This window comes from Schistocerca serialis, chromosome 8 (assembly GCF_023864345.2).
Source record: "Schistocerca serialis cubense isolate TAMUIC-IGC-003099 chromosome 8, iqSchSeri2.2, whole genome shotgun sequence".
Lineage (NCBI taxonomy): Eukaryota > Metazoa > Arthropoda > Insecta > Orthoptera > Acrididae > Schistocerca > Schistocerca serialis.
Genome location: NC_064645.1, coordinates 183,394,480 through 183,409,184, shown reverse-complemented (window position 1 = coordinate 183,409,184; position 14,705 = coordinate 183,394,480). Strand labels below are relative to the sequence as shown.

At 36.9% G+C, this 14,705-nt stretch overlaps 1 protein-coding gene across 1 annotated transcript in view; it reads left to right on the top strand.

Moving 5' to 3' along the window:
* The window catches only part of LOC126416619 (ATP-binding cassette sub-family G member 1-like), a 345,855-nt gene that overhangs the window by 310,881 nt on the left and 20,269 nt on the right, over positions 1-14,705 (top strand). The window contains exon 8 of the mRNA XM_050084375.1: positions 10,934-11,102. Within this exon, the coding sequence (XP_049940332.1) occupies positions 10,934-11,102 (169 nt within the window). The remainder of the gene's footprint in view (positions 1-10,933; positions 11,103-14,705) is intronic.

Here is a 14,705-nt window from a genome sequence, read left to right as displayed (position 1 = left end):
CTATGACTTCCTAATAACATACCCTGAAATGAGGTCCATTCTCTTTGACATTTTGCCTTCCACACCTAGAATAGCATTTTGTTGCCACCCCAGTCTTCTTACTATCCTTGTCAGAGAATATGCCTCTCCTGCACCCATTTCCCTACCCTGTGGCTCCTACCCCTGTGACTATCCCTGCTCTAAGACAATCTATGCATCATCCTACTGTTACCTATGCCAGTTCTGTAATTGGCAAACAATGTAATATCAAATGGAGAGTCACCTGTGAAGTGACACATCACATCCCAACTGTTATGTGAACACTGTCTGATCTTTGCCGGTCGTGGTGGTGGTCTAGCCATTATAGGCGCTTAGTCAGGAACCCCGCGACTGCTACGGTCGCAGGTTCGAATCCTGCCTCGGGCATGGATGTGTGTGATGTCCTTAGGTTGGTTAGGTTTAAGTAGTTCTAAGTTCTAGGGGACTTATGACCACAGATGTTGAGTCCCATAGTGCTCAGAGCCATTTGAACCATTTTTTTGTTTGATCTTTTACATCAGCATGACTATCACCAAGTCATCAGTTAGGGTGAATGGGCATAACCAGAGTGTGTATACTGGAAACACACAATATCCTGTTGCAGATCATCCTCAACAACATGCCAGTCTTAACCTTGCTGCCTGTTTCACCACATATGCCATCTGGATTCTTCCTACAGACATCAGTTTCTCAGAGCTCCGCCATTGGGAACTGTCATTGTACCGTGTCCTTGGTTCTCGCCACAACCTGGCCTTAATTTATGTTATTTTTTTTGGTTTCAGCATTTCTTCACAATAACTGTTACTTTCATCATTCCCTTTCAGTTTTCTATATCTTTCATTTACTGATATGTCTTTCTCCCCTTCCTTGCACCTCTACCGCATACAATACACGTAGCTTTCTGCTCTTATTAACTCATGCATGACGTTTTGGCGGTTATCTCTGTCTTGTGTATTCCTTCATTAAGCCCTCTGGTTTTCAAATCCTGGCTGACACAGTCCCCAACAATCAGTCTTTCCTTTTCACCCCATCCAGTAAGTCTCCTCTGACCTGGGGTTCTGGGCATATTTTCTGAACTCTCCCCATTACCTAAACCTCACCAATCCTTTTCCTTCACCCCTCTTCCTTCTCCTTCAAGCCTTATGCCTGAAGAAGAAGCCACTGGCTCCAAAAGATTGGAAATTTAATTATCTTTAAATGTGTGTTCTCCTGCTGCCACTTGTTGATTACATTTTTTATCAATACAATTGCATTATATTTAGAGGTTCACTGTCATATATTCAAAGAACAAAGGTTTAGTTACTCTGCCTTGATCAATATTTAAGTTTTTGGAGCCTTTTTTAAAGCCATTTCCTCAAAATGTTACATAAAGAATTACCGTATCTGGCATTTGGAGATACTATCACCATGTTATCTGCCATAGAGGGAAAGGAAAGGGAAAGACGAAAGGATGTGGGTTTTAAGGGAGAGGGTAAGGAGCCATTCCAATCCTGGGAGCGGAAAGACTTACCTTAGGGGGAAAAAAGGACAGGTATACACTCGCATACACACACATATCCATCTGCACATATACAGACACAGGCAGACATATGTAAAGACAAAGAGGTTGGGCAGAGATGTCAGTTGAGGTGGAAGTACAGAGGCAAAGATGTTGTTGAATGACAAGTGATGTACAACGGGTGGCAACTTGAAATTAGCTGAGGTTGAGGCCTGGTGGGTATCAGGAAGAGAGGATAAACTGAAGGGCAAGTTCCCATCTCTGGAGTTCTGATTGGTGTCGGTGGGAAGTATCCAGATAACCTGGATGGTGTAACACTGTGCCAAGATGTGCTGGCCGTGCACCAAGGCATGTTTAGCCACAGGGTGATCCTCATTACCAACAAACACTGTCTGCCTGTGTCCGTTCATGCAAATGGACAGTTTGTTGCTGGTCATTCCCACATAGAAGGCTTCACAGTGTAGGCAGGTCAGCTGGTAAATCACTTTGATCGTGCACACCTTCTGGGTTACAGGACTGGAGTAGGTGGTGGTGGTGGTGGGAGGGTGCATGGGACACGTTTTACACAGGGGGCAGTTACAAGGGTAGGAGCCAGAGGGTAGTGAAGGTGGTCTGAGGATTTCCTAGGGGTGAACGAAGAGGTTACGAAGGTTAGGTGGATGGCGGAAAGACACTCTTGGTGGAGTGGGGAGGATTTCATGAAGGATGGATCTCATTTCAGGACAGGATTTGAGGAAGTTGTATCCCTGCTGGAGAGCCACATTCAGTCTGATCCAGTCCTGGAAAGTATCCTGTCACAAGTGGAGCACTTTTGGGGTTCTTCTGTGGGAGGTTCTGGGTTTGAGGGGATGAGGAAGTGGTTCTGGTCATTTGCTTCTGTACCAGGTTGGGAGGGTAGTTGCGGGATGCAAAATCTGTTTTCAGGTTGTTGGTGTAATGGTTCAGGGATTCAGAACTGGAGCACATTTGTTTGCCACGAAGACCTAAGCTGTAGGGAAGGGACTGTTTGATATGGAACGGGTGGCAGCTGTCATAATGGAGGTACTGTTGCTTGTTGGTGGGTGTGATGTGGACGGACGTGTGAAGCTGGCCATTGGACAGATGGAGGTCAACATCAAGGAAAGTGGCATGGGATTTTGAGTAGGACCAGGTGAATCTGATGAAACCAAAGGAGTTGAGGTTGGAGAGGAAATTCTGGAGTTTTTCTTCACTGTGAGTCCAGATCATGAAGATGTCATCAATAAATCTGATCTGGACTCACAGTGCAGAAGAACTCCTTGGTGCATGGCCAGCACATCTTGGCACAGTGTTACACCGTCCGGGTTATCTGGATACTTTCCACTGACACCAACCTATCAGAACTCCGGAGATGGGAACTTGCCCTTCAAATAACAACAATATATAAAAAATAGATTGCTACTCACCTCATGAAAGAGGCACTGAGTCACAGACAGGCACAATGGAAAAGAACTCAAGAAGTATTTCAGCTTTTGAACAAAGTTCTTCTTCAGAAGTAGAAAACACACACACATTCACACAATCATAACTCACACAGATGTGGCCAGTCATCTCCTGATAGTAGCACTCAAACATGACTGTGACCATGTGTGTGTGTGTGTGTGTGTGTGTGCGTGTGTGTGTGTGTGTGTGTGTGTGTGTGTGTGTGTGTGTGTGTGTGTGTGTGTGAATTGTGGTTGTATGTATTTTTTGCTTCAGAAGAAGGATTTTTTTTTTTTGAAAGCTGAAATATTTCTAGCTTAACAATATTATGAGAAGGAAAATCGCTAATCACCATGTAGCAGGGATTCTGAATTGCAGATAGGCACAACAAAAAGACTCTCACAATTATAGCTTTCGGCCATTAAGGCCTTCATGAACAATAGACAAACATACGCACACACACACACACACACACACACACACACACACACAAACACAACTCACACACATGACTGCAGTCTTAGGCAACTGAAACCACACTCTCTTTTGTTGACAAAGGCCTTAACAGCTGAAAGCTATAATTGTGAGAGTCTTATGTTGTGCCTATCTGCAACTGAGCATCTCCAGTATATGGTGAGTAGTAACTTTCATTCTCATATTGTTACATTCCATCCTGGATTTTCCATTGTTTAATGTTTCTAGCTTACATTTGCAATCTACCTGTCTGTGACCCAACAACTCCTCTATGTGGTGAATAGCAATCAGTCCTTTCCATATTGTTGTTATTCCATCCTGGAATGTCTGTTATTAGATGCTGAAGGAGGCTTATTTAAGAATCATTGGAGCAGTGGAGTAACCAAATGATTAATTTTGTACTAAGATCTCAAGTTGGCAGGCAGAGGTATGTGGAAATAAGTGGTAGCATGTTCTGTCATCTGGAAAATTTTAGCTCATTCATGTCATGTGTGCAGCTGTAAAATCTCAAAAGATGAATAAGTAATTCTCACTATATTTACACAGTGTGGACTGTAGATTATCTTTTCTTCAGTAATGTGGGATTGGTTAACAGTGTAATTATATTCTGTGTGTACTGTAGATCTGATACCTAACTTCTGCAGTTTCAAACATGCTGAGGGATTGGATTTTTCTTGTACAAGATCACCACCTGAAGGAATGCACAGAGCATTAACAGGTTTTAAAGCTAACTAAATTGTAGCTTAAGAAAGTAATTGTAGCAAGAATAACAACTATATAAAAAAGAGTGATAGTTAAGTAATAAATGGAAGAATAGCTAAGTGCTTAAGAATCCAGAAACACATTACACACACACGCACACACACACACACACACACACACACACACACACAAGTTTAGGCTCTGCTGCCCCCCTCCTGGATTTGAAACACAAATATTTACTAAAATTTGCCTAACATGTGGGCATGTTTTTTTTGTCTGAGTTGCAAACCTGAAACTGTGCTTTTCTAAAAATAACAAAAAGAAAAACTTAATAACATGCCAAACAATAAATATAAATGCAAACAATTTGCATGATTTTCAGAAAGGTACCTGGGAGCAAAACACTGATTGTTTAAATACAAAGAGATTTTTCTTTGCCCTGTCATTTGCAAACAAGTTTATGATTTCTTTGAAGTCCAGTTTCATTTTCAAATGTGATTCAATAGCAAGAACACCAAGATAACTATGATGATCATGTTTTTGTGATGTCCTTAAATAAGTACTTATGCTCTTACACTGGAAAATGACCTTTCTGTTGAGCTATTGGAAGCAGGGTTCCTGAAATATATTTGAAGAACTATGTTCTTACCTGGGTACACATTCTCAAAGTTGCTACCTTTTAGCTTGTTGCATAGTACTGGAAGAGAGTGTAACTCATTTTTTATCTTCACATCAGAGATATAGTTTTTGATGTGTAAACATTCAAGTATAAATGCCGTGTTTTCAAGATCTGAACTGTTGACTTGCTGAAAACTGGATGATGCTTGCTGGATTTTGAGTGGACTTAGCTTTTTCAGGTCTAACGAAAACATAGATGGCTTACTGAAGTCCTTATAAGAAGAAACTCCCTTGTTGAGTCCTGTAATTTATCCAAAATCAAAAGGAAAGATATCTGCATATCATTTGGTTTATTAGTTTTTTCAATGTCTGAACCAGATTCATCAAAGAATTTTTTGTTTTTCTTATTTTGTTGCTTTCCTGAACCTCACATTGTTGAATTACAGCACTATTACAAAGGGATCCAAATTTTTTCTGTCCTAGGTTCTTGAAAACTTCATATCTCATTATTATTTCTTCCAAGATTCCTACTAAAAAACTGTATAACTTCAGAACAGTGGCTACACCCATGTCTACTGATTCAAATTGCTGGGCTCCACTTAGTGCTTTCTTCCTGTCATTTTCTTCAGTGTTTATCAAAATATCACAAAGCAGCATTCATCAATGACATGGTATGAATCGCATCAGAAGCAACTTGCCATTTGATTTAATGAACTAAAGCAAACTGTATGCAGTTGTCTGCATGAAAATCATACAGAGTGCATATACTACTCTCTCATGTTATAGGTGCATATGAGATGTAAAAAAATTAAATGAAACACAATGAAAAGTTAATTCATCATACGACTCACAGATGCTAAAAAATTCTGCTTATAAGAGATGTCCAGAAATTTTCAAATGTACATGTTTATGAACAGAAAAAAAATGTATGTGAGTATTTTTTGTTAAGAGTTTTTTAACAAAGTTAAGAATGCTTGTGTGGATGAACCTTAACTATTTTAACCACATTGTAACATAATTATTGGCTGAAAATTAAACATGTAAGAATGCTCTCTCATAAGCTGTAAGAAGGAAAAACTAACATCACTGTATCAGACTATCTCGTACCTGTGCTAATAGTATCGAGAATAAATGTCACTAAGTAACATACTTTGGCATTTTTGTCAGCTAACATTCCTCAGTGAGAGGGAGATTTAAATTATAGGAAGTTTTTGATGCCCATGGTTTTTATACAGTTTTCTATAAATATTGCCGCCCCTTAAACCTTAAAACCTGCCACCCTGGACAGTTGCCCAGTTTGCCCCTCCCCCCTCTTCCCTCCCCCTCCCTAAATACAGCCCTGTGTGTATTACGGAGTCAGTTACTATTATAAGGTCAGTCACTTTGGTACAAGGTTGTGCTCGGATTTTTATTTTCTGGTTTGATGGAAATTCAATGATACATGACTGTTATAATGTTAGAGAAGAGTTTCTGAAAGCATGTAAATTTTTCATTATTATTGTTATTATTTTCATCACAATTTCACAACCTGTTCACTGAATGTTATTGTTTTTGTATGTCCATTCTTGTGATTGATAGTCTTTGGGACTTTGGCCTTTCACTTACATAATACAATGAACTACCTGAAACTGTCATTTTTATATTATTTTATTATATTGCAACAAGTTTTGGTGATTTAGTACTCCATCTACAGGCCTATATGCATAAACAGTAATGACAGCATCATCAACTTACCAACCATGCAAATACAAAGACAGAATAAAAATCGAGGACAATACTATAGAATTGAATTTACAGTAATCATTTGATAAAAATCGACAGATACAGTCATTATCACATACGCAAAGTAGAATTGTATATACACAGTATACCATAACAAACTGTTACATTCCATCTTAGATTTTCAATTGCTTGATGACAAATTTCTGCTCTGTATATAGTACAAATGTATTATTTATTAATAACGTCAAACAATTCTCTATTTTTATTAATAACAGAATTAGCTAAATATTTAATGATTAAAAATTGGTCAGTTAGGTGGTACACTAAACAGAGAAATCCTGGAATAACGTACCAGTCTACAAAAATAAGTGTAGAAAATGATAGAAGACTGAAATAAACTACAACAGCTTCAGAAATAAGTAAACCAATGTAATATGCATTTGTGGGCAAGCAGTTCTTGTGAAAGGATAGCATCAACAATATCTAAGTGTCCGTACAAGTAAAGCTATCAAAATGACAATATAAATATATCCACACATCATGTCAAAGTTATAAAATGCTGAGCTGAAAACTGTATATGACCATATTTATGTCATATGCATAAAATGAAATCCAAGAATGTGTCGAAAGACCAAATGTAGAAAACCACCAACGTCATACCATACACAGAATGTACAAAACCCAAGATAAAGTTCAAGATTAAAAACATATATCCATCCATGTGCAAGTTTACCTTGCAAAAGGACAGCAGCAACAAAATCTTAAGTGTCAATAGAAATGAAGCTATCAAAATGATGATATAAATGTGACTATATATCATGTCAAAGTTATAAAATGCTGAGATGCTGACATTATAATATGTTATTGACTGGTTTTTACCTGGATACACAAGTTGTACAGAGGTGCATGTAAGGGATTGGCCTACACCATTACACCTTTTGTGATGTAACCCAGTAGTGTATGATGGTTTAATACAGGTCTTCCATGTTTCTTTTATGACATAAGTATTATCTCCACATATCATGACTGTATTGTTGTTGGTTGCTTTACCTGGATAGGATTAGTGGATTACAGTCACATTATTAGGTATTATACGATTTTTCATTGGTATCTAAGTTTTTGGTACAACACTGGATACACATCGGGTTTTTCACCTTTGACATTACTGACAACTTTGAATACTGATGATGAAAAACATGTGTTTTGAGATATTACATTTAAGTTTTACTTTATTATCATTGTTTAATTTGACATATTTGAGAAACAGATTCTGCTTATATGTTACCCTTAAAATGTCCTTTGTCAAATGGAACAGACTTTTTAAAGTTAATGTTACACATTAAGTGGTTAACTCCTTGGGACCTACAGCAAATTATAGGGTAAAAAATTTAAAACAAAATAAACTGGCCCCTAACTGAGAAAAATTAGCATACCCTGCTCAGCATTTTTTAAGGCAGAACATTGGTATTTTTATTCTGTGTTATGGCATCTTTTAGACGAAATTTGATTTTGAAATCTTTAACGGGTCAAAACCACTTAAAATTTTGATTTCAGGGAACCTTTCAAAAATAGGTATCCGAGATCACATATTTAATGGATGTCAAAGGAATTGATTTTCTACCTACAAAATAGTTGTGTCTGAAGCAGGTACAGGTAATTCACAAACAGCACTTTCGCATCTTCTTCTGTGGTTCTGGAATATCTGGTGGACAGGTTCTTCCTTAGAATCCTCATTGTCCTTGACTTGAGGTTCTGATTCAGTTTCTCATTCTACTTTGGGACATAGAATGTCTTTTTATTCCTCTTTGCAATAGGTTCTGATGTTTTTAAAAAGATAATCTTTTCATTGTCTTGTCATGCCTACTAGAATTACTGCAGCAGGAAATGCAACAGGTCCATTTTCTCTGGAAAACTTGCAGTACACAAACTCATTTCTGTCAATGTCTATTTTGTAATGTACACTTCCTTTGTCACTAACGATGAACTCAAAGTGGATATATTTAGTTATGTGAGGCACTTTGTGAGCATTACTATTCATGACAATTAGCCAGTCATATATATTCACAGCAACTTCCCCTTTATCATTTCTAGCAGCAACAGCAGTGTTAACATGTGTTGTAGTTGTAGGTTTTCGTTCCTACCATAATGTCAGCTGGCATCCTAGGGCTGCCAACTGCAAATTCTTAACATCTGAAGATATTTGTAACTCTTCTTTAAAAAGGGCTACGTACCTTGTTTGGAATTATTGTATTTGGAAAACATTCTCATTTAATACAAAGCTACACTGAGCTCTTTAAAATGCCTATGAAATTTAGGCAATATGTTTTGTGAAGCATTGTGTATGTAGCTGTGAGATTTACAAAAGAGGCCTCTTCTCTGCCCAGTGTTATTTCCCCATAATGACAAGAAATCTGTTTTCAAAAGACAGATATTTATTGCTTTTAATGATGTTATTGACACCTGTTGCATACAAGGAACTTTCAAATTGATACAAGCGTGCATAGAATGAAGTAAGTTACTACTCTGTGGTTTGCACCTCAGTGTTTTATAACTTTGACATGACACATATATACATTTATATTGTTATTTTGGTAGTGTTACCTATATTGACACTTACATTTTGTTGATGCTGTCCTTCTACAAGTTCAACTTGCACATAGATGCATATTTGTTTTTCATCCTGAACTTTATCTTGGGTTTTGAATATTCTGTTTATGGTATGACATTTTGTGGTTCTCCATATTTGATCTTTTGACATGTACTTGGACCTTCACTTTATGCATATGGCATGAATATGTCCATATATGCTTTTCACTTCAGCAGTTTACAACATCGATGTGGCATGTAGATATGTTTGTACTGCCATTTTGATCGCTTTTGTCTCTATTGTTCCTTTGCTTTCGCCTTTGGCCCGTAGTTTTCGCAGGGTCAACGTGGTTGCAATCAGACATGGCAAGCTTAATTTGAAGGGGTGGCTGGATGCCCTTCCTGCTGCCACCCTGTAACCCCCCCCCCCCCCCCCCCCCCCCTCCATGGATGGAGTCTGTGTACCCCAGCAGCTGTCTGTGTCTAGTGTAGTGTGTGGACATGTTTCAAATGTCTGTGAGTCATGTAACTGAGGTGGGATGTGGGGACCAGCCCAGTATTTACCTAGGGGGATGTGGAAAACTGCCTAAAAACCACCCCTCATCGTTAAGCCGCCATTCAGTTTTGATCCAGGGCCGGCGCACCTACCCGAGTCCAGGAAGCAGCACATTAGCGCTCTCGGCTAACCTGGTGGGTATAGCTTTATCTCTATTGCTAGTTAGATATTGTTGATGCTATCCTTTTACAAGGACTGCTTGCACATGGATGCATATTACTTTGGTTTACTTATTTCTCATGTTTTTGTTGTTTATTTTATCCATCTATCATTTTCTAAACTTACTGTTGTAGACTGGTAGGTTACTTCAGGATTTTGCAGTTTAATGTATCATCTAACTGACCAGTTTTTAATCATGAAATATTTAGTTAATGATTTTATTAATAAATAGTACATTTGTATGATATATAGAGTAGAAATTTGTTTCTTATACTATGTATGTATAATTCTGTATTAGGTATGTGACAGTGAATGTATCTGTTGGTTTTTATCAAATGATTACTGCAAAATCCCATTCTATAGTGTTGTCCTTGATTCCTACTTTGTCTTTAATATGTCTTTATATTTGCGTGGGAGGTAAGTTGATGATGCTATTATTACTGATTGTGCACACAGGCCTGTAGATGGAGTATTGAGTCATCAAAACTGGTTTCAGTATAATAAAAAAAACATCAAAATGATGGCTACAGATGTTTCATTTTATTATCGAATTTCACTGTGGTTGTATGAGGGCAAGGTGAAATGCTCTCAAACTGCAACAGAGGATGTATTAGTGTCAATGCAATTTTGTTTTTGTTATGTTGGTTCCTGTTATGTAGTAACATAGGTAAAGTGGAAACTTCATCTGGAGAACTGTTTTATTTATAGGAATTTTCATAGCAGTTCTGTTTTGTGTGAATTACTGAAATGAATAAACTGCAATTCTATCCCAGCATAAATTTGTTTTGCATGATTTATTACCAACATAAAATTTGGTGAAAGTTTGAAGAGTCTGATTCATCATTTTCAACAGTTAAAAATAGTTTACTGAATTTGTATATGCAGTATAAATCTCTTGTAAATGGTTCACACAAAGGTGGTCACAATGGTACAACCATATATGTACACATTTTGAAAGCTAGCTCTGTTTCTGATTAATATGGTTCATTAACAATATGTTCCAAATAGATCTATAATTATCTGTATTCACCATGCAATCAGTGTTTATGAAGAACTCACTGAGGACAGCATATTGTGGAGAAAACACCACTGACTGATGATAATCACATATGTGGTTATGTAAGATAATAGTGTCTGATTTAAGTTTTTCTCTCTTGCAGAGTCTTACACGGATGAGGCTGATGTTGCACATTGTAATTGGTTTTCTCATTGGAACTTTGTTCTTTGGAATTGGAAATGATGCTGGACATACACTAAATAATTTCAGCTTTTTGTATTTCTGCCTTATGTTCATCCAGTTTACAGCTTTCTCGACCATGAGTTTAACATGTAAGTAGACATATTAAAATAAACAATGGAAAATCATTTGAAACAGATAGATATGCATGTTCCATCTGCAAAATTCACTTGTATAATGAAACAAAATCCCAACATGCAACAAATGAAAGCATGAGATATGGATATTCTTCCATCATTAATTTATCATATTTATACATTCACTTGATTACTCTTCAAAACAAAGTTTCAAAATCTGTAATGTATCAACAAAGTTGTTTTCTTTTCATGTGCTTTACTAGCTAAACTGCAGTGTTGTGGAATAAATAGCACTGTATTACAAATAATTAATTCTTATCTAAATAACAAAAGGCTGTTTGTGTCAATTCAAAATAGGCATTGTTACTTGAAGCAAATCATGTTTGGTGTGACTCAGGGCTCTGTCCTTAGACCATTCTTCTTCATTGTTGCAATTAACAGTTTGCCACACTATATTTGGCTTCAGTCAGTCATCTGCTATGCAGACAATACAGCTTTAATCTCCACAGATGGAGATATGTCAAGGTTACACCAGAAATCACAGGATACTCTCTCCATAACACTAAACTGGTTCTCATGTAACAAACTACAGTGTAATCCAGAGAAAAGTCATCATCCAGAGAAAAGTCATCATCAGACTCTGTAAAACTGCTTGGAACACACATTGATTTCAAACTAAACTGGGAACCTCACATTAACCATGTCTGCAAAAAGATATCATGGGTGTCCTGTTTCACATGGAAAATATCCGATCTAGTGAGTAATAAATATCTTAGGACAACTTACTTTAGACTTTTTCAATATCACTCATGTCATGTCAGTGATGTACTACACATTGAGCCAAAGATGCTATGAATAATGTGAAAGGTTTGTCCAAGGGAACACTGATGTCCTCTATTCACTAAGAATATATTGACAGTGATGAATCTTTATCCCTAAGCACAATTGATATATAGTAAAAACAACATAACACCAAAGAGAATATAATCTGTCATGACACTAGGAACAAAAATAGTGCTGACAATGCTAGGCACAGGCTGACAGAAACAGGCAATGCTCACAAAGTGAACAGTTTGAAATTTCTTAGTAAATTGCCACATTCTCACTCAACACACCTCTTAGTAATTTTAAAATTAAGTTGTATAACTGGTTAAAAGTGGAAAATCCAGTATGGTGTAATGACAATATTATGAAAAGGATAGATCACTACTCGCCATATAGCGGAAATGTTGAGTTGCAGACAGACGCATCAAAAAGACTAATAAACATGTAAGGTCTTCTTCTGAAATAGAGATCATAGAGACACACATTCACCCAAACTCAGAATGTGAGCTGTGTGTGTGGAAATTCATATGGGTATGTTGTTTATTTCAGAAGAAGGTCTTCTAACCAATAGATTACATGTTTAGTAGTCTTTTTTTTTGTTCTTGTGTACCTGGTGGGGCAAAATGAATTCACTTTATTGCAACATAAAAACTAAACTGTAACTCATATGACTCTGTTGTAGAGCACATCCAGCAACAGAATAAAATAAAAGAGAAAACATAAGTCAGTGACTGTGCCAAAGATAATGATTAAAAAATATTAATCACTAACATGTAGCATTACAGCACAGATAACACTGGCAGGTATTTAGATCATTAGGGCGAGAGGTGCTTGTTCAACTGGGTGTGTGAACAATGTAGCTTCTGGGATGGCAGTCTTCAGCTTGGTAAATGCCAACTTGGCCTCACTATTCCACTGGAGTTCATCTTTCGGCTTCGGTAAACCATGAAAGAGTTTATTGAGTGGTGCAGCCAGGAGGGCTTGATTGTGAACAAATCAATGGTAAAAACTGATTACGCCAAGATATCATTGTAATTCTGTAACTGTCATAGGCTGCAGAAATTTAAGTATAGCTTCTACTTTTCCTTACGGTCATCTTATGCCATGTGCATTGATAGTATAGCATAGAAACTGTACTTCAGGTACTACAAAGATGCATTTTGGTGTGTCGATAAGCTGAGATTGTGGAGTTATGTTGAATTGGGACACAGAAGATCCGTCACTCAGCTGATGCAACACAATATGAAACGTTAGTGATTGTTGATTTCCACATGAGTGACTGTCAGAAATCACATTGAGGTTAAAAAAGTAAACTGTAACTCATATGACTCCATTACAATGTGCATTCAACAGCAGAACATATATATAAAAACAAAGAGAAAACATAAGTCAGCAACTGCACCAAAGATAATCACTAAAAAATAATAATCACTTGAGCATTGCATTACACCACACATAGCACTGCACTTCAAGACAGTCCATTCTACAGTTTAAGAGAATTCTTGGATATTACACTTGTAGTGTAGTAATTGAGTTTTAAGATTATGATTGCAATTCTGTAAAGCTAGTTCACGTATGATAAATGAATTGTGCATGTAATGTGGACATTAACTAATATAACTAATATAGTGATTTCTATTGTATTGTGTCATCAGTGAAAAACCTGTTCCACTACATATGAAAATAAAGAATCTGAATTTGAAACTAAAGACTCTTGCAGTTTTCAAACTTTGTGTAATCTGGATTAGAAGATTAAATGAATGTAACTTTCTAAAACAATGAACCCTCTATGTGGTCAATGGCAGTCTATTCTAATTCATTTCATTGCTGTTAGTCCATTCCAAATTTTCTATTGTCTGATCTAATCATTACTTACACCACTCATGTTCTTAACCTTCTAGCCCAGAAACTGTAATGTTCATTGATGACACAAGCATATTAATGAGGGGCCAAACTCAATCTTTCCAAACAGAGTTCAGATGATAGTTGATAAGGCATAAAATTGGTTTGCAGCTAATAGTTGAAATCTTAATCTCACAAAGACTTGTATCATGTAATTTCAAAGAAATGGAAATAGCCTGCTAACACCAGAAGTAGACATTAATAGTCATACACTAAAAGAAGCGCTTTGTATAAAATTCCTTGGCATCTAGTTGGATAACAAGTTAAAACAGAGCTAATACGTAGGTAAACTAATTGAGAAGCTGAGTTCAGTGTGTTTTGTCTGTAGCAGTATCTCTCAGTGTATTGATCTAAAGGTGAGGATTGGCATATTTTGCAACTGTATGCCCCCTGTTGTTTAGGGAATTACCTTCTGGGGTAATGTGCATCAAATAAATAAAATGTTCATTCAGCAAAAGTGAGCAGTGAGAATATTGTGTAAAGTAGACAACTGTACATCTTATAAAAGCCTTTTTAAGGATCTTGTGATTGTCACACTCCCTTCCAGTATATTTACACCTAAATTGTCTTGTTGGTCTTAATAAAAATCCACTTCAGCAGAACTGTGAACTACACAAACACTGTACAAGACAAAAAATAGTTTTCATGTAGACTTTGCCTGCTTGCCTAAAGGTGTGAGTGGATTCATGTACTCCACAGTAAAGATATTCAATGAACTGCTAGGTAACAAAGAAATATCTGAGAATTACAACCTTTTGAAAAGAAAATTAAAAATGTACGATGGGAGCCACTGTTTCTGCAAATTATTTGAATGTTTAGATTCAGGGATTCAGAAGTTCTGTTAAATGTATGGGAAGTAGCTGCGTTCACTGCAGAACTGCACAGCAAGTA